The sequence below is a fragment of the Erythranthe guttata genome, chromosome 8, assembly GCF_056151865.1.
Source record: "Erythranthe guttata isolate IM_541 chromosome 8, IM_541, whole genome shotgun sequence".
Classification (NCBI taxonomy): domain Eukaryota; kingdom Viridiplantae; phylum Streptophyta; class Magnoliopsida; order Lamiales; family Phrymaceae; genus Erythranthe; species Erythranthe guttata.
The window spans coordinates 25,924,719-25,946,415 of record NC_142540.1 but is presented as its reverse complement, the minus strand read 5'-3'; the positions used below and the strand labels follow the sequence as shown (position 1 = coordinate 25,946,415).

Genomic DNA, 21,697 nt, shown 5'->3' with positions numbered 1-21,697 from the left:
AATATGTATATATGTATATATGAAGAACACACATAAATATAAAATCATATATAAATATATGTATAGTACGTATGTATGCAAGATATATGTATATGCATGCACATGTAGTATATAAAGGAAATGCAAATTTTGATTATTACTTTAATTAAACTATCAACTACGTAAATCCTATATTTCACGAAATCACAAAATCACATCTTCGTTAAACACATAATAAAGCTACCAAATCTAGCACGTCAAAGTACCTAAAATATTTATGCAAGTTATTAATTTAATTCACGTAAATATTTTCGAGGAAGATTTAAGTTCGTACTTTGGGGTTTTGAAAGTACGGGGTATTACAGTATAGGGCGGCGGCGGCGGCGAGTGGAGGTAATGGCGGTTGGGTATGGTGTGTAAGAGACTTTAAAATGTGACAATGAATTGTGTATTTCATCTGTATAGTTCGACACCTATATATACAAGTTAGCAACTTACAGTTACAATCACTATTACAAGATTAAAGCTACAAACTTAATGGAGAATATTATATATTAATTACAAGATGATTTTGAGGGCTGCTCTTGCTGATTCTTGGAGATGTGATTAAGCTTGATTGATGATGAGTGATTTGCAGGCTTATTTGGTGGAGAGATAATTGTTGCCTTATCATGCCCCGCAAGATTGATTGGTCGTTAAGGACACCAATCTTGTTTCTATGATTGAGGAATTGACTACGAGCAACAGGTTTAGTAAGTGAGTCGGCAAGCTGATCAGATGTGTGAATGTGAGAAACTCGAAGTCGCTTAGCAGTCATTTGTTCTCGTACGAAGTGGAAATCAATGGCAATGTGCTTCATGCGTGAGTGAAATATAGGGTTCGTGCAAACATAAGTGGCACTTATGTTGTCATAATATATAACAGGTATAGAAGGCACCGAAACTCGTAACTCTTGAAGCAAATTCATGATCCAATTTAACTTTGCGGCAGCGGATGCAATAGCACGGTATTCAGCCTCGGTTGATGACCTTGCAACAGTTTTTTTCTTTTTGGAGCTCCAAGAGATGGGGTTGACACCAAGAAAGATAACATTGGCAGATGTTGAGGTTCGATCTGTGGGATCTCCCACCCAATCCACATCAGCAAATGCATGAAGTGTTTGTGGTGACTTTTTACGTAACATAAGTCCATGATCAATAGTTCCGATGAGTTATCGTAGTAAGCGTTTAACAGCATCCCAATGCAGTGAAGATGGGCAATGCATAAACTGAGATAGTTTATTAATTGCAAACGACAGATCCGGTCGAGTGAGAGTCAAATATTGAAGCGACCCAAGTGTTTGCCGGTACAAAGTAGCATCAGGTGGTGAAGATCCATCTCGAAGTTTGAGAGTATTTGTTGTAGCAAGCGGTGTGGCTACAGGTTTGGCTTGATTCATGTGGACTCGCTCTATAAGGTCGGAAATATATTTTCGTTGGGACAAAAATAATCCATCACGAACTTGGATTGCTTCTATGCCAAGAAAGTAGGAGAGAAGACCAAGGTCCTTGAGAGAAAAACGCCGAGATAACAATGTAATGAACTCAGTTGCAGCAGTTTCAGAGGAGCCAGTGATGATGATGTCATCCACATAAATCAGAAGATAGACATTATAGCCAGATCCAAAATACATGAATAAGGATGTGTCCGAGTGTGAGGTGAGAAATCCAGTGCTAAGCAAGAAATTACGCAACTCTTGATACCAAACTCTTGGAGCTTGTCGAAGACCATATATCGCTTTCGTAAGCTTGCAAACATGGTGCGGAAAATCAGTATTAATAAAGTTGGGTGGTTGATCCATGAAAACCTCATGAGATAAAGATCCCTGCAAGAAGGCATTGTTAACGTCAAGTTGGCGTAAAGGCCAACCATTAGTTACAACAAGTGTAAGTATTAGTCGAACAATAGCATGTTTAACAACCGGACTGTAAGTTTCGGAGAAATCAATTCCGGGACGCTGATTGAATCCCTTGGCTACAAGGCGGGCTTTATGGCGGGCTATTGAACCATCCGGATTTCTCTTGATCGTATAAACCCACTTACAACCGATAATGTTTTGTGTGACAGTTCTAGGGACAAGGGACCAGGTTTTATTTGAGAGTAAGGCATTATATTCATCACACATGGCTTGACCCCACGAAGGATTTTGCAGGGCTTGTTTGTAGGTGGAGGGTTCACGATCAAGCTGAGAAGAGGTGTTAATGTTAAGAATCTCTCTAGGTTTAGTAATATTATGTTTGAGTCTAGTGTTATAAGGATGAGGGATAGAAGCAGAGGGTTCTGGTTCCTGGGAAGACGAAGTAGCGCCCTGGGCATGAAGCTTAGTCGCGGGCGTATTGACTGGAGGAGTGACCGACCTTGTAATAGTAGATTCATTAGTAGCATGAGGTTGAGCATCGGGGACAATAGATGTGATAGAAGTAGTATGTGGTGGACGAATCATTGTGTGAGAGAGTGGGATATTAGAATTAACGGGAGAGATAGGTGAGTCTTGAGATTGATTGGTTTGAGAGAGCCAGTGGTTAGTTGTGTAGGCTTTGTGGTCGGATTTTGGAAGTTTGGTGAAAGGAAACATTGTTTCATTGAAAATCACATGACGTGAGATAAATACTTTATCAGATGTAGGGTCAAGACACGTATATGCATGGTGAGGGATAGAGTAATCGATAAATACACACGGTTGAGAGCGTGGTGCAAGTTTGTAAGTGTTATAGAGACGTAACCATGGATAACATAGACAACCAAAGACCTTAAGAGAAAGGTAATTTGGTGATTTTTGAAATATATGGTAATATGGAGATTGTTTAAGAGTGACATCGGAAGACATGCGATTGATTAAATAAGTGGCTGTTTGAAATGCTACTGTCCAATATCGGAGAGGGAGTGAGGCGTGATGAAGAAAAGTTAGAGCAGTCTCGACAATATGCCGATGTTTACGTTCAGCAGTACCAACATGCTCAGGGGTGTGAAGTGGGGATTTGAGATGTTGGATGCCAAATTGAGAAAGAAGATGACCAAGACTTGTGGTTTTTCCACTACCATCGGTGTATACGGTTTGAATAGTTTTAGAAAAATATCTCTCAACTAATGTTTTAAAACGAACAAAAATTGAAGATACGTCTGATTTATGTTTGAGAGGATAAAACCAAGTATATTTTGTAAAATAGTCAACAAAAATGACATAATATCGAAAATTATCAAATGAGATAATTGGAGAAGGTCCCCAAACATCCATAAAAAAAGGACTTCTAAAGGGCGTGTACATGTTAAGGTAGAAGTACCAAAGAGAAGTTTGTGACTTTTATTGCATAAACAAGCATTACAAAAAGAGGAGGAAATATTATTTTTAGATAGTGGTAAAGCATGGGAAGAAATAATATGCTGGAGAACCTTTAAAGAAGGGTGGCCAAGACGACTATGCCAGAGGTGGGTAGACGGTGAAATGAAGTTGGACTTTGTTGCCGTGTATGCTAAGGAAGAGATGGTTTGAGATGAATCTGGTATAGAGGTCGGCCACTCGTAGATATTGCCCTTACTCTGGCCTCGCACCAAGGATGCCCCCGTAATTAGATCCTTGTCAAGAAAAAAATCAGAGAAAAATTCAATAGAAGCTTTATTTTGGGAACAAAATTGAGAAACAGAAAGAAGGTTTTTCTTAATTTTGGGTGCACACAAAACATTATTCAGTTTGAAAGTAGTATTATAAGATTTAAGATCCGTAGAGCCAATGTGAGTAATAGGAATATTATTACCATCACCAACAATTATATCTTCATTACCATCATAATCGGAGTGAATGGAAAGATTTTGTAAGTCTGAAGTAATATGATGAGAAGCCCCTGAATCGACTAACCAACCCGAATTGTTGCTCGTGGAGGAGCGGGCTGCGAGGTTTGCTTGTGGCCAGTTGGATGGTGGAGGTCTATACCGACAAAACTTGGCAACATGACCTACTTTGTCACATAATTGGCAAAACATGTCGAGTTTGGGGGCTAGAATAATTGCCACGAGAGCCATTTTGTTGAAACGAATTACCTGGAATTCCACGATAAATATTGTTGGTACCTTCATATGATGGTTGACGAGATTGAGAAGAATGAAATTTGCCCTTTTTGTAAGGCTGCTTTTGAGAGAAGTGGGCAGTGATGGGAGTATCTTCTGGAGCAACGATTGAGTGCTTGAGACTTGTCTCATTGTCGAGCAATTTTTCCATCAATTCGTCAAACGAAATAGGTGTTTCTCGAGCCCTTAATACAGCCTTGATTTCCTTGTAGGAGTTGGGAAGCCCGTTGAGAGTGTGAACGACGATTTCTCCATCACTCATGTTGTGACCAATAGCAGTAAGATCGTCAATGATCGTTTTGACGGACTGTAGGTACTCAGACATGGTTTTGCCTTCTTGCTGAATTTTAGTGAGAGCGTCAATAAGACTTACAATGCGAGTATTCGACTTATTCGCATATGTTGTTGCGAGAGTGTTCCATGCTTCTTGAGAGGTCGCACATCTAGTGATGAGAGGTCCCGCTGACCCTTGAACGGCAGTTTGAATAGCGAGGATGAGTAAACGATCTTGGCGAACCCAAACTTTAAATTCTGATGTGGCTGCTTACGGACACGGGATTGTCCCATCTATATAGCCCATGAGGTCATAACCAAGAAAGAGATTGGTCATTTGAGAACTCCACATGGAATAATTTGGTCCGGTGAGTTCTTGGGGTATGAGTGTAGCTGTGTTGAGTGAAATAACTTGAGGAGGAGAAGAGGAGGATGAATCAGTAGTTGGGGTGGTAATAGTGGGGTAGACATGATGAAATTGGTGAAAAGAAGAAGAAAGCAAGAAGCTGGAAAAAAAATAGTGGCTCTGTACCATGTAAGAGAAGTTAAAATGTGATAATGAATTGTGTATTTCATCTGTATAGTTCGACACCTATATATACAAGTTAGCAACTTACAGTTACAATCACTATTACAAGATTAAAGCTACAAACTTAATGGAGAATATTATATATTAATTACAATATGATTTCGAGGGCTGCTCTGATTCTTAGAGATGTGATTAAGCTTGATTTGATGATGAGTGATTTATAGGCTTATTTGGTGGAGAGATAATTGTTGCCTTATCATGGTGGTGGAATATTTAAGGAAGAAGGAGAACATTAAAAATAGCTTATTTGCTGGTTGTTGAAGAAAAAATATTTTGGGGTGGGGGGTGGGTCAACAGGGAAGACAAGACTCTATTTTTCTTGTTTTTTTTCACGAATTTTTCAATTGGATTTTTGGTATATTGCGTTTTTAAATCACTGTTAATTTTGTCATTTCATTTAAGTCAACAATTAAATCTAACTAAAAGGGACGGTGTGCTATATAAAACAAAACGTAAGGGGGTCTTTGCTACTTATTTTATCATGATGGCTTTTATGCCAATTAGAAATAACACAGGGGGGTCTGTGCTATTAGCTCTTATTATTATATATAGAGTGAAATATTTCTTTCAGCTGATAATTAATTATATAATTTCACAAAACTATAGAGTATTTTAACACAACTTATACTGTTTTTTTTTTTTTTTTGAGAAGAACACAACTTATACTGTTAAGGGTTGAAATTACTAAACACACACTATTACTATTACGTATCTACTAATGTTTATACATTTTAATGGAGTTAAATGCAAACCCCCCCCCCCCCCCCCCGTGTAATTTCTAAAGGCCAAAAAATCCGCTGGGAAAAAATAAGTCACCAAAACCCCCCTAACAAGTGTTCAATCAAGCACAATCGACCCTTTTTTATTTTTGTCCGTTGACCGCCCGCGAAAAGACAAAAAAGCCCTCCAGATAAATATGTCCAACCTCTAGAATTTTATGACTGAAATGAAATTTTCAAAATTTTCAATTCAGTCCCTAAGACATTCAATTTAGCCCTCTTCCCCAATTTGAAAAAAAATTACAGCAACGCACGATAAGCGTTTTAATTTCTCAGCTCACAGCTCACATAGACACGCCTCACCCACTCAACTCTCACTCAGCGGCGGCTGCAGCGGCAGCAGAACGATTTTGAGAGGATTTTGCGGCGGGCTTTGCTATTCGTCGGAGAAGTGGTGGAGCTCGCCGGACCTCGAATTGGCGGCGACTTTGGAGAAGATCTAAACTCGCGACGGCGGCGGTCGCTGGGCAACGTCGGAAAAGAAGATGGCTATGTCAGAAAAGAAGATGGGTGAAGAAGATGGCGTGAATTTGACGGGAGGAAGAAAATCCAATTTTTTTTCTTCTTTTTTTTGTTTTGTTATTTTTTATTATATATATATATATATATATATATATATATATATATATATATATATATATATATATATATATATATATACTAGTGTAGAGCACCGCGCAATGCGCGGTGCCGGGTGCCTCGGGTGAATACAAAAACTTATAGTATTATGTATTTTCGACATATTTTCATATATCGATCTTTAGGCTGCATTTCTTTTTTCTTTTTTTTTACGATTAGGTAAAATTTGTGTCGAATGTGGCGGTGACGATTTGAAGTTGTCTACGGAGGGTGCTGTGGGGTCCACTCCCTTAGAAACAAGGGAATTTGTTGGTGCACAAATGATTGTCAAAATACAAACTCGTTCCTAGGTGCCATACCCTTATAGACGGCTAATAACGCGTCCCTTAACGTCAAATTAAAAGCTGCAGAAACATATCAATTTCGTTAGCATTGGTAAATTGTATCAACGAATCATTGCAGATTAATTAAATGCAAGCAAGGAAGAACTGAAAGACGCATGCAAGAGTGAAACTGCACGAACATGCAGCAAAAACCAGTTTGCAATAATGTTTACAGCAGCAACATATATATTGTGATTGTAGAAAATCAATGTTCAACAATTATAATAAAAAATTCCAACTTTGATTAAAAATAATAAAACATCTTGCGAAATTAGCATTGATTGCAGACAAAATTGGCTACTGCCAATATTTTCGTGTGTTATTCTTTTTCAATTCCAAAAAAAGCTAAAAGAATAAGATAAAACAAAAATTCGATACTCATTAACAATGAATATATGAACTAACCTTGAATCAGTGCCGCCGTTGCTCGGAATTGAGAGAAAATGAGGCGGAGGGGCATTACAAAAAACGAGCTCAGATTTTATTTTATTTAATTAAATTGTTTTTCATAGGAGAGATGGCGCCAACTTCTCCTCTCACCTCGATCTCCGGCACCGCCTATCTCAAAAGCTCTTGCACTACCGCCCTGCGCTAGCCGACCACGAGAGGGGCTCGCCGCTTCTAGCGTCGGCGAGCATCAACGCCGCTCACAGGGCAGAGGCGAAATCATTGAGAAGTTGCTCGAAACCTTCAAAGGAAAGAGAAACGTCTTCGAATACAAAGGAGAAAAAGTGAAGGAAGAAAAAATTGGAGCAAAATTTGAAGATAAGTTTAACTAATCTGCTGCTGCGGTGGCGGGCGGCAGCAGCGGGCGACTAAGGAGGAGCAAGTTAGAGGGCTGGTGGAAACGACGTCCTTCTGCAGTGAGCAGAATAAAAGAAAAGGAAAAATGAAGTCAAGCTGCTTTAAAAATAAAGGGAAAAGAAAAGATTTGGAGACGCTGATTGGTGAGAGTGAGGCCAACGACAACGTTTCGGCATTAGATGGGCCAAAAGAAAATAAAAAAGATAAGGCATGAAGAAAAAGGGGGTTATCCCCATATAAAATAAAATCTTTCAAGAAATCGAATAAAACAATGAAAAAATAAAATCTTTCAAGCTAAATTCCCTCACTAGTACTCTTCATCTCTTGAAATGAGAGAAGTCTGTTGGAGTATAAGTAAATTTGGTACCACCTACCAAGAGTGATTTACAAACATCCAATAGACTAAATATTCAATTTAATACAAAATTCAGAAACCCATAAATATATTTATTATTTTTTCAGAAAGATACAAAAGCAAAACATGCGCTAAAACAACCCGGCAAAATTTGTTTATAAAATAACCATCCTTAATTCTAAAAAATGGGAGCTCTAAACCAAAGACAGCATAAATAGCCTCAGTACCGCGTACACTTGTGGGCCTTACTTTTAAGATCACAGGACCGACGGGGAATGAATAGTAAATAAATTCTCCTAAAAAAACCATCAATTCAGAGCAAATTTTGAAGAATCAAACCATATCACCAAATGAGAAAGCTAGACAATAAAGTGCTGAAGAAATAACAAAGGACAAAAACAGTTACAAGAAATAACCCGTGAAGTAGAAAATTGAGTGTACCATTCAAATAACCAAAGAAAAGTCGCTCCTAAGGTCAACCTCTCGGTGATATAAGATGTCAAATGGGGGTATGAAAAGAGCTATTTATGATCTCTGCTGAGAGAATTAATAAGTGTAGGCAATAATTTCCTATTAAGCGGTCCTAAAATCAACCAAAATATGAGAGGATATAGCGCGTGAAGAGGTTTCCTTCAGACCACCCACTGGCGCTTTTCATCTTGGGTGTTCCCGGAGAGAACACCTAAGACCTCGTCTGGTTGGGAAGATTAGTCATGACTAATTAAATAACCTGACTTTGATTGATGTCCGGTAAACCCAATAATTTTGTGGGTCGACCCGAAAACATTATTTATTTGTCCAATAATACAATTGAATTTTCACTACATTATTTAATATTCTTATCTTGGTTTATCTTATCTAACGAACCAAACAATGCCTAAGAAAACTAACCTGTTTTTAAACAGAAAAACAAAGTAAATAGACCAAATACCTGCACTGGGTTTGCTGCAATAAGACTACCACCTATTGCACCACCAATCATATGGCCATCAGGACTACACAGAGATGCTGATGCCACCTGTCCGAATGCAGGGCCCGCCACTTTCAGAGAGCAAGTGCGAACCGGACAACCACAGTATCTCAAAACGACCCTATTTATTTAGAAATAGCAAGTCAGAAAATAAAATAATGGTAGCTCGAACAAAAGGACAGATAATAAAATAATTACTTACAATCAACATGAACAATCTAGGACTCGAAAATAACCTTCAACTTTAAAGCTTCACGAAACAAAAAAAGTCTATTTAAATTATTAAAAACGAAGTTGTAGCCAAACAAAAGTTTAAAGCTTAACGATTATTGGAATTTTCAATTACAAATCCTTCTAAAAGAGACATCAGCATCTTTATTATAGTGGTAAATAGATGCTTCATAGTACGTACTAAATATGCAACCAAAGTGGAACACAATTTACAATTATGCCATTAATTCATTAACGGAAAAAATTTATCTGGTTTCAACGAGTATAAAGAATTATACGAGTACAAAATGCATTAACCTCAAACGTAATATTGGCACCAGAAGTTGTGGGCTGGCGTAGTGTCACCAAAGAAACCCATCCACTACCTGACATGATGCATAAACATCTCGGTCTTTGTCGTGCACATTTTTGCGGCAATATCCTGTACACGACTCAGCAATTAATTGCAACATAAAAATTACTATTGCAAATTGACGGATTATCGAATAAAATCGAGATAATTAATTAGGGAATGCAGCAAACGTACCTCTCCGACTCCAATGTGTAGTACATGTCGTGTAAATGCTAGTCCCACTGACGCGTTCATCCATTCGCCTGAATAAGTAAATTTTTTTTTTTTGTTAAAGTTCACATCACACTGACAAAGGTTACAAACTTACGATAACTAAATCGATACGAATACTGAAACAAGTGCATTTAGGGGAAAACGAAAGGCAATATCCCCTAAAGACGCGTACTTCCGACGACAAAAATCACATTTTGAAAAAATAAGACACATTAGGGTTACTACAGTTCCTCGAACAAAACTTACCAATAGGAGCAAGTTTCTGTTTCCACCATGTGCCAGGCGGCCGCACATTTCGTGCTCTCTCCCCCGAGGCAATCCGCTCAGACGATGGAGTGGCGGCAGAAACAGTGGACAGCCCTAGCGACATATTAGCTGCTCGAACCTGAAGCTCCGGTCAGAAACCAGGGAAGAGGAATTGGGGTGACAATCCCGGTGCAACATTGAAAATCACTACGTGTGAGAAATAACATTCGTTTTTTGTGGTCTTGGTGGACCTGCAATAATGGCATTATGTGTGAGAAAGAAAAATATAATAATCTAATATTATAAAACCTTCAAAATAAAGTCTAAGCAGCTCACAATCTTGCTTTCTCCAGTCATGCTGGATGCGTCAATGGCGAGAGAATGTCCGTTTATCAAGATTCCATCGGCAGGAACCTGTGTAAAATACATTAGAAGACTCTTTTAGACAATGATGTGCGGTCCAAGAAAGTATATCGAGTAAAATCAAATCTGTTATCACCTGATCACCAATCTTGAGAGGTATGACATCTCCAACCACAATCTCGTATATCGAAACCTTGTCTCTTCTGCCACCTCTGATCACCTGTACATATGTTTGTCCATGAGAGTACTCTAAAGAGAACAATAACAAGAAGGTAAAAGCTTGAATAAGTTCGTGACTGGAATATTACCTCCAATTTGATGTTCCGTTTTTCTTCATTTAAATTTTGAAACTGGAGGGACTGCCGGTAATCACGAGTTGCTGAACAACAGATACAATGATAAAAAGTGAAAATATATTACTTCTCTCCTAAGGTTATAAACAACCAATCTGAATTTTCTAACCTGTAACAAAAATAACCGGTAGAACAGCAAAGGTGATGTTTCCGTCGTCGTACCATCCTTCCTCCAGGCCCTGAAAAACAAGAGCAATTCTTAAATTATATATGAAGGAAATTATATAAATTCTCTTAATAATATGGTATTGTTGTATTTCAAGCCAACCTCGATTTTTATTCCGAGAGCCAAAGAGGCCACAGCGGCTGTTATTAAAATAATGAGAGTTAGATCCTGCCAAGCTTTCCATAAGAACCTCTGCGCAAAAACAAACGTCGAATAAGTAAATGGTGGAAATGTATAAGTAAGAACATACGATCAAACAAATATAACACTCTAGACAAGTCTTACCAAGAAACTCCTCCCTTTTTTCACGGGATACGTGTTTGAGCCGAAAGCATTCTTTCTTCGTGATAACTCATTTTCGTCACCGTATATCCCAGTTTCGACGTCTGTTTTTATCATTTCTGCCAACCCTTTAACCTGAATAAAATGACGGTCGAGATTAATATTTATGCATATAGCATATGTTAGTAGACTTCCTAAAGAGATGGTGAAGGGAAAAAGGAAGTGTTACCCCTCCATATTGTTGCAGTGCTGTAATATTATGATCCCTGTTCATCGAAGCAAGTTGCTCGAGTCCGATTTCATAATCACCGTTAGGAGATGGTGGAGCTACTGTCGTGCCTAATACTGAATTGACGAAAATCAAATCAGGTTTGTAGCAGAGATGGAATTAAGAGATGGAATTAGGAAAACCAGCTTAAAAAGAAGCAAACTCGAAAAATACCTATTGCTCGTTGTCCAGCCAACTTAAAGAGCAGTGCAGCCTGCAACCACCGACACCAGAATATCAAGAATCGAATGAATAAAAGTACGGAATGAAGACTATGTGTTTTAATATTACCCTTGTGACTTGAGCATGTGCTCTGATCATCCGTCTTCTCTTTTCTTGTTCTTCGTCTTTTTTCAGGTCTAACTTGTAGCGGAAACGTCACGAAGTATTAAGCACGAGGGCGGCTTGCTGCAAAAGGACCAAGACTTGGACAATCAGAAAGAGGTGCACATGCATGTAATTCATCGAATTTCAAGTGATTTTAAATTCCATAACCATAAAAACAAAAACGATAAATTCGACGACTAATCATTCAACCGTTTAATTTATCCTCAAAACAGAAAAATAAGATGCACTATTATGGGATCAGGTAATCGAAACGTCACGTGCATGAAACCAAAACAGAGGCCATAAAAGAATCGCCAACAACAACATCACATTTTACGATGAAAACAAACGATTTATTGCATGTGATAATTAAATGCAATACAATAAACAAACACACGCCGGCGAAATCTTACCCTTCAGCGCTTGAGCGATTCATGGGAGGCGTTTTTGGTGTTGGCAATGTCGAAAGGATCAGAGAAATCAGGATCGCTGCCCCATCCACCCCCATCAACGCCGGCGGAGGAGTCGCCGGTCTCGATGTCGAGGTACGCTGCAGCTTAATTGCCGGTAGTCATATCGGCGGTGGCTGGGGGAGGAAAAAGAAATATGAGTAAAAAACAATTTGTGTTTATTTTTGTGCAAAACTGAAACACCTATTTTTACTTCACCTACAAAGAAGAAGAACCACTATAGTTGTACAACGGAAGAACATGTGTAATACAAACTTTTTCACTCCACCACCACCACCACCGCCGGAGCCATGAATATTTGCGCTAGTCCCGGAATTAACAGAACCACCAGACCCTCCTCTAATAAACAAGAGTCTTGAAGCCCCTTTTACGGCCCAATTTGCAAATCTGAAACTGACCCACCAAATTAGAATCAGAACTACAAAGACCATATACGAAAACAAAAGAAAAAAGCACAGACAAGATAGATACGTAATTAGAATCAGTACGCCGCCTAACAAGGGTTTACATGAGTTTTCCAGTAATTAATGAAAGAATGTTGAAAGAATCAGGAAAATAAGTAAATTTAGTGTCCTAACCTGTGACAGTAACCAAAGGGTTATCCAAGAATCGAAAAAAGGTTGAATCTTGGAACCGGTTGAATGCGAAGAGAAAAGATGAAGCTAGTTCAAAAAATGCAGAAAACCCATATATGACAGCCCACAAATTGAAGATAGAGACGAGGAGGGCGGCGACGCATACTATTGGAGGAAAAGAGCGGTGCCGTGGTACAGGTGCATCGGGTGGAGCGGCGGCGGGGCAGCAGACTAATCAACGGCTGAGGTCAACAATTGTTGGCGATGGTAAAAAAAAATCAAGCACACACGGCAAAGCGACGTCGTTTCTCAGCAAGCAGAATAAAAAAAAATCAAAAATCAAACATACAGGACACGGTCGAGCAGCTTGGAAATTAAATGAAAAAGAAAATAATAACGGCTGTTGATTGGAGGGGTAATATGAAACGGAGGCGTTTTGGCATTAAACGGGGTAAAAGAAAAGGCAAAAGAAAATGGAGTAAAAAAAAAGGGCGGATCCCTATATATATATACTTAATAAGAGCACCTCCCAGCACTCTTACCAGCATCCACCGCCGCCGCCAGGAAATCCTCCACTGAACCTGAAAATCAAAGAAGAATCCCGATGAATAAACCACTGAAAAACAAAGACGCTAATAAAACTGACCTCGCTCCGATGCTCTGGAAGAAAAATTGACCTTAAAAGGTTCTTGAGGAGAAAAAGTGTTGGAAGAAAAAATTGGAGCTGCGGCGTCGAAACGGGTGCCGACCCCGAACGGAGTGGCAGTGGCGGTGCGAGGGTTGGCCGAGATTTGAAGCAAGTCAATGGAACACCTGGACAATCGCCGGAAAACAGATTTAATCGAAATTAAATAAGAAATCAGAAATGGGTGAGGAAGAAAACATCGTATTCAATTCAATGAACCTCAGTTCTGAGGATAAATCAAACATACAGGACACGGTCGAGCAGCTTGGAAATTAAATGAAAAAGAAAATAATAACGGCTGTTGATTGGAGGGGTAATATGAAACGGAGGCGTTTTGGCATTAAACGGGGTAAAAGAAAAGGCAAAAGAAAATGGAGTAAAAAAAAAGGGCGGATCCCTATATATATATACTTAATATATATATATATATATATATATATATTAATGGAATAAGAAAAGAGAGATTTGGAGGGGCACTTGTGACTTTTCACACAAAAATCGCACAAGCAGTCGCACTGTTAGCGTGTGAATGACACGAACGAGATAGAGGGGGGTGTATGACTTTGACTACTAATCACAGGGAGTTATTAGTCACTTAATTTTACCCAGGGGTTTTTTGGTCTTTAGGAAAATCACAGGGGTTGTTTTTGCATTTAACTCCATTTTAATGGCTTAATCCACTTTGCACCATTCAAATGGAGCCTTTTGGCATTTTGCACTATAGAAAAATAATAATAGCACTTTGCACCCTGAAAGCAATAAATTATTCACAATGCTCTCTTAATTGGATATTAAAGGATAATTCATTTTTATTGGTGCAAAATAACAAATTAAATTGTTATTTTCTTCAACCTCCTTACCTAATTTCGAGCACACAAAGTGCGAAAAAAATTAAAATCACATCGGATAATTCAAAAAAAAATATATTTTCTTACAAAAAGAAAAACTCAAATTAACTTTTATCACAAAATTATTCGATTGATAGATCTTTTATTGTCATTAGTGGAGATATTAGGTAGAAATATTTGGAAGAAAATATGATTTCAGATAACTTGATAATTAACGAAATAGGTGAAGAATTTTTTTTGTGAAAATATAATTTTTAAATACCACTAAACATATTAAATTATGTTTATTAGCTTTAAACCACTCATGTGAGATGCATTATGCACGATATAGTGTTTTGAGGGAGCAAACTGCTATTAATTTATTTTGAGGGTGCAAAATGACAAAATAATATATACAAGGGAAGTGGGATTAAGCCATATTTTAATTAATAGATTGATTAAAAGATTCAACATAATGTATTACTGTACTGTGCATGCACTGACTCGAGGTGGGCGGATAATTATAACAACTGAAAACCCAAAAAAAGATAAAAAAAAAAAAAAAAAAAAAAGGAAGAAGAAAAGAAAAACCCTAAATAAATACAAAGCTTCCAATTTTGAATTTAGGGACAACGCTCTGACTCAGACCAACAATCGATCCATCCACTCATCCATGAAACAGAGGGTTGCTGGACAAGGAATCCCCCACCCCTAAAACCCCCGTTCGAATTTCGGTTATGCTTTTCTGATAATTCTGATTCTTGACCTTTACCTTCTTCTATTTTTCAATTCCTTGATTTCTGTCGAAAATGGATCCAGAGCAGACATTTATAAGGGTGCAGGAGCGATTTTCTGAGATGCTGACCCAAAAAATCAGAGCCAAGCTCGAGTACTTTTTCCTATTCCTTGCCATTACCCTCTTCTGTATTCTCGTTGTCATGCACGCCAATTACGTTCAGCAGGTCCCCTTCTCTACACCTCCTTTCCCTTTTCATTATTTATTTATTTATTTATTAATTCCTGCTTATCAATTCTGGCTGTATGGAATGTCGTGTTATTTCTTGTATTCCAGTGGCCTTTGTGCTTGATTGCCTCAATTTCATTTCTTTTTGATTTTATTATACTGACGATTTTCTTTTCTCATGGTGAAGCCTGGCTGTTCGAGTGAGTTCTCTAGTGGCCAAATGTCCGATGCCCAACTTATTCAGATAAAGGTGCGTCCTACTTTTTTTCTTCCCCTTACCTAATTTAAACAGTACCTTTCTGTTATCTATCCATATTTCGTATGAATTTTTATTTGTTGGCTCCCTACATGGTTAATGTGGGTGCTAGTGTCGGCATCAAATAATACATAATCGTTATGACTGACTGTGTTTTGCTGGAATAAGCTGCTGCTAATCATTCAACGAGGCAGAATTTTCTATTCAGTTAATCATGTTAGCTTGTTGTACTCTCTTGTGCAGATCACTAGTGCTGGCTTGTGGTCTCAAAATGAATCCGTGGTTGATGCAGTAGATGCCCATGATACAGGAACCGACACTGAAATCGAAAAATACATCAATGTGGATGAAGATGGTTCACCTCATTCGGCTTCAAAGTTGGGGTTCAGCTGGATAATTCCTGACATGAAGAGAGTGAAATCTCCGTTAGAATTTTGGAAAACTGAGAATGATGTTTTGGAATCTGAGAGAGAAGGGTCTATCAACAGTGAAAGATTCAAGCCATCATCTGATGACGTGACAGGGAAAGCCGCTAAAGATACTAGTTTCTACTCGCCCAGAGAATCTCTTAGAGCAGCAATAATTCATATTGGCAAAAAGTGGCACGGCCGTTTATCTTTCTTTCTGAGATTAGCAAGGCGAATTCTTGGAGGTTTATGGGTGAGTGATATATGATATCTTTTGTCCTTCTCCTTTGTCTGAATTAGATACTAATGGCCCTGATATTTTGGATTGCGAAACATACTTCTGTTCAGAGCATTTTCTAATAGGCTGTATAATAGTTTTAATTAACAAGGCTACTATCTCCGTGTAGGATATTGCTGGTATACATTTGAATTTCGACATCCCCAAGTGGCTTAAAATCTTACATTTGGACAGGATCAATGGCTATGCAGGTAGCTGCTATCTCTACTCATCCTGTTATTTGGTGCATAATTAAAGTTCGTTCAGCATTGAGTACTGAGATTTTGCTAAACATGGTAAAAGTCTTTTTAAATAACTGGTTGTGAAACATGATTGAAATACTGTTTCAACTGTTCTATTGTTTATAAATGAGAACGGACTCTCGTTCTTGCATGAAATCTGTGTTTGAGACGTAACTTCAGAAATGGCTGCAAAATAAACCACAAGAAGGGAATATGTGCTTTCTGCTGTGCAATTGCGGCTGCAAAATGAAGCACACGAAGGAAATAGATATGCTCTATGCTATGTGATTGCATTCTGTATAAATAAGGAATGTGTTGGTGGTACGAATGAAAATCCTGATTGTGTATTATCTACACAACGAATGGGAATCTTAGTATATTTTATTTCAAAATTTTCTTTGCACTTACTTTTAATTTGTTTTCGTTGTCAGTCTCGGACTCAATAGGCAGACCTTAAAAGATTAGCTATTAGTTGATTTAGTTTGAAGCAGAACTTTGTGAATAAAGTTGTTCATTCGTGTGTAATCTTGTTGTGCTTCATATGAACATCTCAGTGCAGTGGCTTGAGAAGAGAAGCAAAGCATTCGAACCAGCTTATTTATATACCATGGAGAAGGTGCGTTTTTTTTATTGGCTCACTTGTTTTTGTTACTTCATTTTGTCATTGAGCTATTCAGCTTCGTTTTGAAGCATATACTGGTAGTCGACTATTGTTGATTTCTCAAGTTTCTTTTTCAGGGTTATTTCTTGTTGCCTGAAGAAGCCAGATCAAGACATAACATTCAAACCATTAATATCAGCATTTCAGCTCGACACAGTTGCTTTGGCAACCGGTAATATGATGCTTCTCTTTTTCTTGCTTTCTAGATCAGAATCTCATCATTACTATTTAGCATTGTTTACAAGATTGTGCGGAGAATTGACTGGGTCAACAACTCAGATTTATTCCGTCCAAATTTTAGGCATCACTTCAGATTCCTAAAGCTTTATTACCGTTGATGAAGAAGATTGTTAATGGTTTAGCTGATCAGAGGCCTGTTAGTAACTTAGCTGAATAGACATCAAAGTAAAGAGTTGTCAATATAAAGTGTTATTTCATTTTTCTTAATCTGCCATGTTCTCTGACTGTTTCTCAGAGATAAATGATACAATCACCCAGTTCATTTCTATCATCATTTATCGGTCATACTCATACCTAGCATGTCGTATTTCATTCTGGTCTATATTATTTCTACATGGATCTCATTCCAGATAGACTCCTTTCCCCTACAGTAAGCACAACCAGAAAAACAGGGGATGACTATCCTTTGTTTCTTAACATATATATGCTGACTCGAAAGTTAAATGGCTTTTGATCAGGTGGCAGCAGCTGTTGATAAACAGGCTTGTAGGGTATGACACTATTTTGATGAATAGTTTGTTGAGTTCTCCGGGCCAAGGTATCAATTACATCTTCAAATTCAATTTTGTATTCTGATTGATCTCAGTGGCACTCATGGACTTATATTTATTCTATCTCCGCAAGAACTTTCACACTGCTATTGTTTTGATTACTGTTCATCACCAGGAATATCTTCTTGGTTTCCCTTTTCTTGAACTACATGATATAGACACTGATTGTATATTAGCAGCCATGTGTACCCAATTTGGGCCATTCACACCTATTCTGCCATATTTTCTGTAAACTATTATCTAAATTTGAAAGAGGCTAAGTTCCTGTGCAATTCATGCAGGTTACCTTTATAATTACCAAACAAAGGAGTTCTATAATCTTACCTATGCTCACCAGCAACCAGAAAGTTCTGCAAAATTTGGAGGTTGAGCATTTTCTGCTATATCTGCTATTCATTCAGTCTCTGCTTCATTTAGAGTTATTTCCACCTGATCTGTCCGAGTATTCAACAGATTAGTAAATCATCTGCATTTAATGGTAATGCCAATTATCTTTAGAATTGACAATTTCCAATTCTTACAACCACTCTTGATTGCTTCAGTCAGTTGATGGTTTCGAATGTAAGGAGATGCATCTCTTTTTGGATGATTTTTTTGTTTTCTCACATTTAAATTTGAGATGTCTTGATTATGTGCATGTTTATGACAAAGCCTTAAAACTTCATCACGATACTGAACAGTTCAACTAGTGGGTGCAATGACTCAACATTCAGATTGAATAGTTTATGACATTATACAATGGGTCTAATGATATTCATGGTTCTGAGAGGTTCTTGTGTTACTCTCTTTATTTATTTGGTATGAGATCAATCAAATTTATTATATGTTTTGTTGTAAACAAACTATAAATGTATAGCATAAGGTGGAATTTAGGCAGCTTTACTATTAGATATACATCATTGCTAATAACTTTAGTGCATTAGTAGCTTATAAAAAAAAAGTTGTAGTACATCTTATATTACATTGTTTATGCCTGTAGACTTCTGACACGTTCTAAAATTGAATTTCTTATGCGGGTAAAAAATTACTGATGTTTTTCTGCCTGCTGTGTTTTTCAGACTATCTTGTGACCAAGTGCGGCGTATTGATGATGTCACTTTTTGTTTTCTTCACAACAACAATGTCAGTTTCATTTACATTGAGGGAGACACAAACGCGTATGCTGAAGTTTACAGGTTTGTTTTGACAAATGAGCTATATTACCTCTAATAATCTTTCTCATCTTTATGCCATGTTAAACTACTAGAAAGTTTCTACTGGCATTCATAACTGTTGTTGCATCCAGATCATACGCACATGTTACTATTCCTCAAAAAATACTTTGAAACTTCAATTGTTGTGTTATTCACAAGGAAGGTTTGTTTATGTAAACATTAATTACGATATCGTTCTCTAATGTTTTGCAGTGCAGCTCCAGCATCATGCTCGACATAGGCTTCCAACATTTCAATTGATTTTTGTGCATGTAATTGAGTCACTTGTTTTTGTGCCGGTTAGTGTGCAACTCTCTCAGTGATGTCTTTTGGTCTGTTTATTACGGTTTGACTAATGCAGTTGCTTATTTTATCTCCAGATAATGATTGGAATCCTATTTTTCCTCTTCGAGTTTTATGATGATCAGCTATTGGCGTTTATGGTTTTAATACTTGTTTGGATCTGTGAACTGTTCACGCTCATCAGGTTGTTCTCCTTCCAATGACAATGTCACTTATTTATTTATCTATCATTATGGAAGAGTCCTTCACTGTACGGTGCACAATTGTGATTGATGAAAAGTCATTAAAACCCACTAAGTGGGATAGATAATATACTGTTATTTTTCTTTGTAAACTGCCAGGAAAGGGTGAGTGCGTCATCCTATCATTTGTTACTTTGATTTAGATCTTGAACTAATTTCTGGTAATCCTTTTTTTTTTTAAACCATCGTTCGACCTTTGCTTGCAGTGTACGAACACCAATATCTATGAAGTTCTTCCCTCGCTTCTTTTTACTCTACTTTCTAGTGTTCCACATATACTTTTTCTCCTATACATACGGTAATGTCTCAATTTCTTTGTATGATCACATTATCTAAGTCATGATCTTCCTCTGACATGCCATTGTTTTGCATAGGCTTTTCTTATTTGGCTCTCTCGACCTCTGCAGCATTTATGCAACACCTTGTACTCTATTTCTGGAACAGATTTGAGGTATGGCATTGCATTCATTAGTATAAGCTGTTTTTCAGTTACAAGGTATTGTCTTTTTTCACAAATATAAATATAGTACTCAAGTGAGATTGCGGTAAAATAGTCAAGTACCATATTTAGCATCTGAATGTTATATATTGGGAATTGAAATTGATATACATCCCTCTAATTGGGAACACCACCAAGAAGGCACATGCATATTTCAAATATATTTTTAATAACGTCTCTATACTATATTATGTTATAATAGTTAGACCTATCATGTCAGGTTCCGGCTCTACAGAGGTTTATGCAAAATCGTCGTTTTCAACAGCATCCAGATTTTCACATTACATCGTCAACAATTCTGGCATCAACATTACGCATCACAAGATTAAACACAAGAAACACAGGAGGTGGAGGGGCTGTAAATGCAGCAGATATGGCAGCCTTTGGACCAGTTCTCCGAGCTGGAGTTGATAATGGAGGAATACCGAGAAATGGTGCAACTGCAACTGGAGAACAACCTAATAATATTATTAATGAGAATAATCATCCAGACAGGTTAGGCAATCCTCTTGATATTGGAGGAGGGCAACCTCAGCCCGAGGGTGGTGGAGCCGCCAATCCAGGTGCTGTGAGTTCATTCAGTTCACTCTTGTTGTGGATACTCGGTGGAGCTTCTTCAGAAAGCCTCAACTCGTTTCTCTCAATATTTCGAGATTTTAGAGATCATGGTCAAGTTTATGCCGAACCTCCACAGCAAGAAAATCACGCACCACCACAGAACAGTGGATAATGTTGTCTGAAATATTTTGACTAGGGCAGGTATCCTTCTTCAATGTCTACTTAGTTCTGTTTTGTTCAAGTTATAAAGGATTTTGTCCAGAGAGAGGGAACTGAAGGATGAAGGCTTGTCTGCTTAATAATCGGCCACAATACCTGTTAGAGAAATATGTTATTGTTTTTTACTGTAAATTGTTCGTATGTGAGAGCGCAATAACTTGTACATAAACAAGTAAAAAGTAAGAGAGATGGCTTCTGTAAGTAACAAAAATGAAAAAACTATCACAAATGCACAAGTTATCGGTTCTGTTGTGTGCAGTAACTTGATTCATAGATGTTGAAGAATTGTTCGACTTTCTTCACCGGTGTGTGTGTTTTGGTACTAATGGAATGAAGTTTGAACAACGGTTACCTCGTACACATCAACCCACAAACGCAGGATGGACCGGTTTGGTCCGATTTTATTTTTAGGTGCATCTATTAAGTGTAAATTTATAAAAAAAAAAAAAAAAAAAAAATGTTTTTGAAGCTTGAATTGTATAGAAATATTTTAATTTTTCGAATTGCACGCGCGTGAGGGACTATTTGTACAAGAAAAGCCAAACCTTGAAAGGGTATTTGTGAGTTTAAAAGTTAATTGAGTTGTTTTCGTAATTAAACTAATTTTCAATTTTTCACTATATAATGGAGAGCTGAATGACACGTGTGTAGTGTTTTGGCATTAAGTTACGTTTAATAGATGATAATTAAGCAAGCAAAGGATTAAGATATATAAAAAGAGCACACCACATAACATATCCTGCCTTGTAAGCAACACACTACAAGTGTTAGTGTTAATTATGAACACTAAAAATCCCTCTTAACTAATTGTCTACAGGATAAATTATGTTGAGCAACTGCATAATTAATTAATTTTGTAATCTTAAACACCTGGTTAAGGTGGAGTATGAAATCCCTAATCTTTAACTTGAAGGT

At 37.6% G+C, this 21,697-nt stretch overlaps 3 protein-coding genes across 8 annotated transcripts; 1 reads left to right on the top strand and 2 right to left on the bottom strand.

Moving 5' to 3' along the window:
- Positions 1–1,189: 1,189 nt before the first annotated feature.
- LOC105965309 (retrovirus-related Pol polyprotein from transposon RE1) lies at positions 1,190–9,978 on the bottom strand. The gene is made up of 7 exons (XM_088821383.1): positions 9,855–9,978; positions 9,570–9,637; positions 9,409–9,464; positions 8,774–8,933; positions 4,054–4,420; positions 3,771–3,968; positions 1,190–3,102 (listed from the first exon to the last, which is right to left on the bottom strand). The coding sequence occupies exons 1-7, from the start codon at positions 9,976–9,978 to the stop codon at positions 1,190–1,192; spliced, it is 2,886 nt and encodes a 961-aa protein (XP_088677509.1).
- LOC105965307 (calcium-transporting ATPase 9, plasma membrane-type-like) lies at positions 8,788–13,127 on the bottom strand. Of its 6 annotated transcripts, XM_088822597.1 has the most exons (17): positions 12,662–13,127; positions 12,282–12,476; positions 12,027–12,199; positions 11,578–11,694; positions 11,461–11,500; positions 11,248–11,363; positions 11,022–11,153; positions 10,839–10,928; positions 10,680–10,749; positions 10,526–10,596; positions 10,354–10,437; positions 10,191–10,268; positions 9,855–10,105; positions 9,570–9,637; positions 9,341–9,464; positions 9,015–9,062; positions 8,791–8,933 (listed from the first exon to the last, which is right to left on the bottom strand). In XM_088822597.1, exons 4-13 carry the CDS (start codon positions 11,605–11,607, stop codon positions 9,980–9,982), a joined length of 837 nt encoding a protein of 278 aa, XP_088678723.1. In that variant the 5' UTR covers positions 11,608–11,694; positions 12,027–12,199; positions 12,282–12,476; positions 12,662–13,127; the 3' UTR covers positions 8,791–8,933; positions 9,015–9,062; positions 9,341–9,464; positions 9,570–9,637; positions 9,855–9,979. The 6 variants fall into 6 exon arrangements, with proteins under 6 accessions (XP_012845298.1, XP_012845297.1, XP_088678724.1 ...); XM_012989844.2 differs by lacking the exon at positions 9,015–9,062 and having other exon boundaries at positions 8,788–8,933; XM_012989843.2 differs by lacking the exon at positions 9,015–9,062 and having other exon boundaries at positions 8,788–8,933; positions 12,286–12,476.
- A 1,533-nt stretch (positions 13,128–14,660) lies between these two features.
- Positions 14,661–21,084, top strand: LOC105965306 (S3 self-incompatibility locus-linked pollen protein). The gene is made up of 14 exons (XM_012989842.2): positions 14,661–15,132; positions 15,322–15,384; positions 15,634–16,050; positions 16,205–16,286; positions 16,871–16,932; positions 17,055–17,149; positions 17,676–17,755; positions 18,050–18,133; positions 18,827–18,943; positions 19,175–19,260; positions 19,342–19,448; positions 19,713–19,804; positions 19,881–19,957; positions 20,226–21,084. Exons 1-14 carry the CDS (start codon positions 14,980–14,982, stop codon positions 20,733–20,735), a joined length of 2,025 nt encoding a protein of 674 aa, XP_012845296.1. The 5' UTR covers positions 14,661–14,979; the 3' UTR covers positions 20,736–21,084.
- Positions 21,085–21,697: the final 613 nt, after the last annotated feature.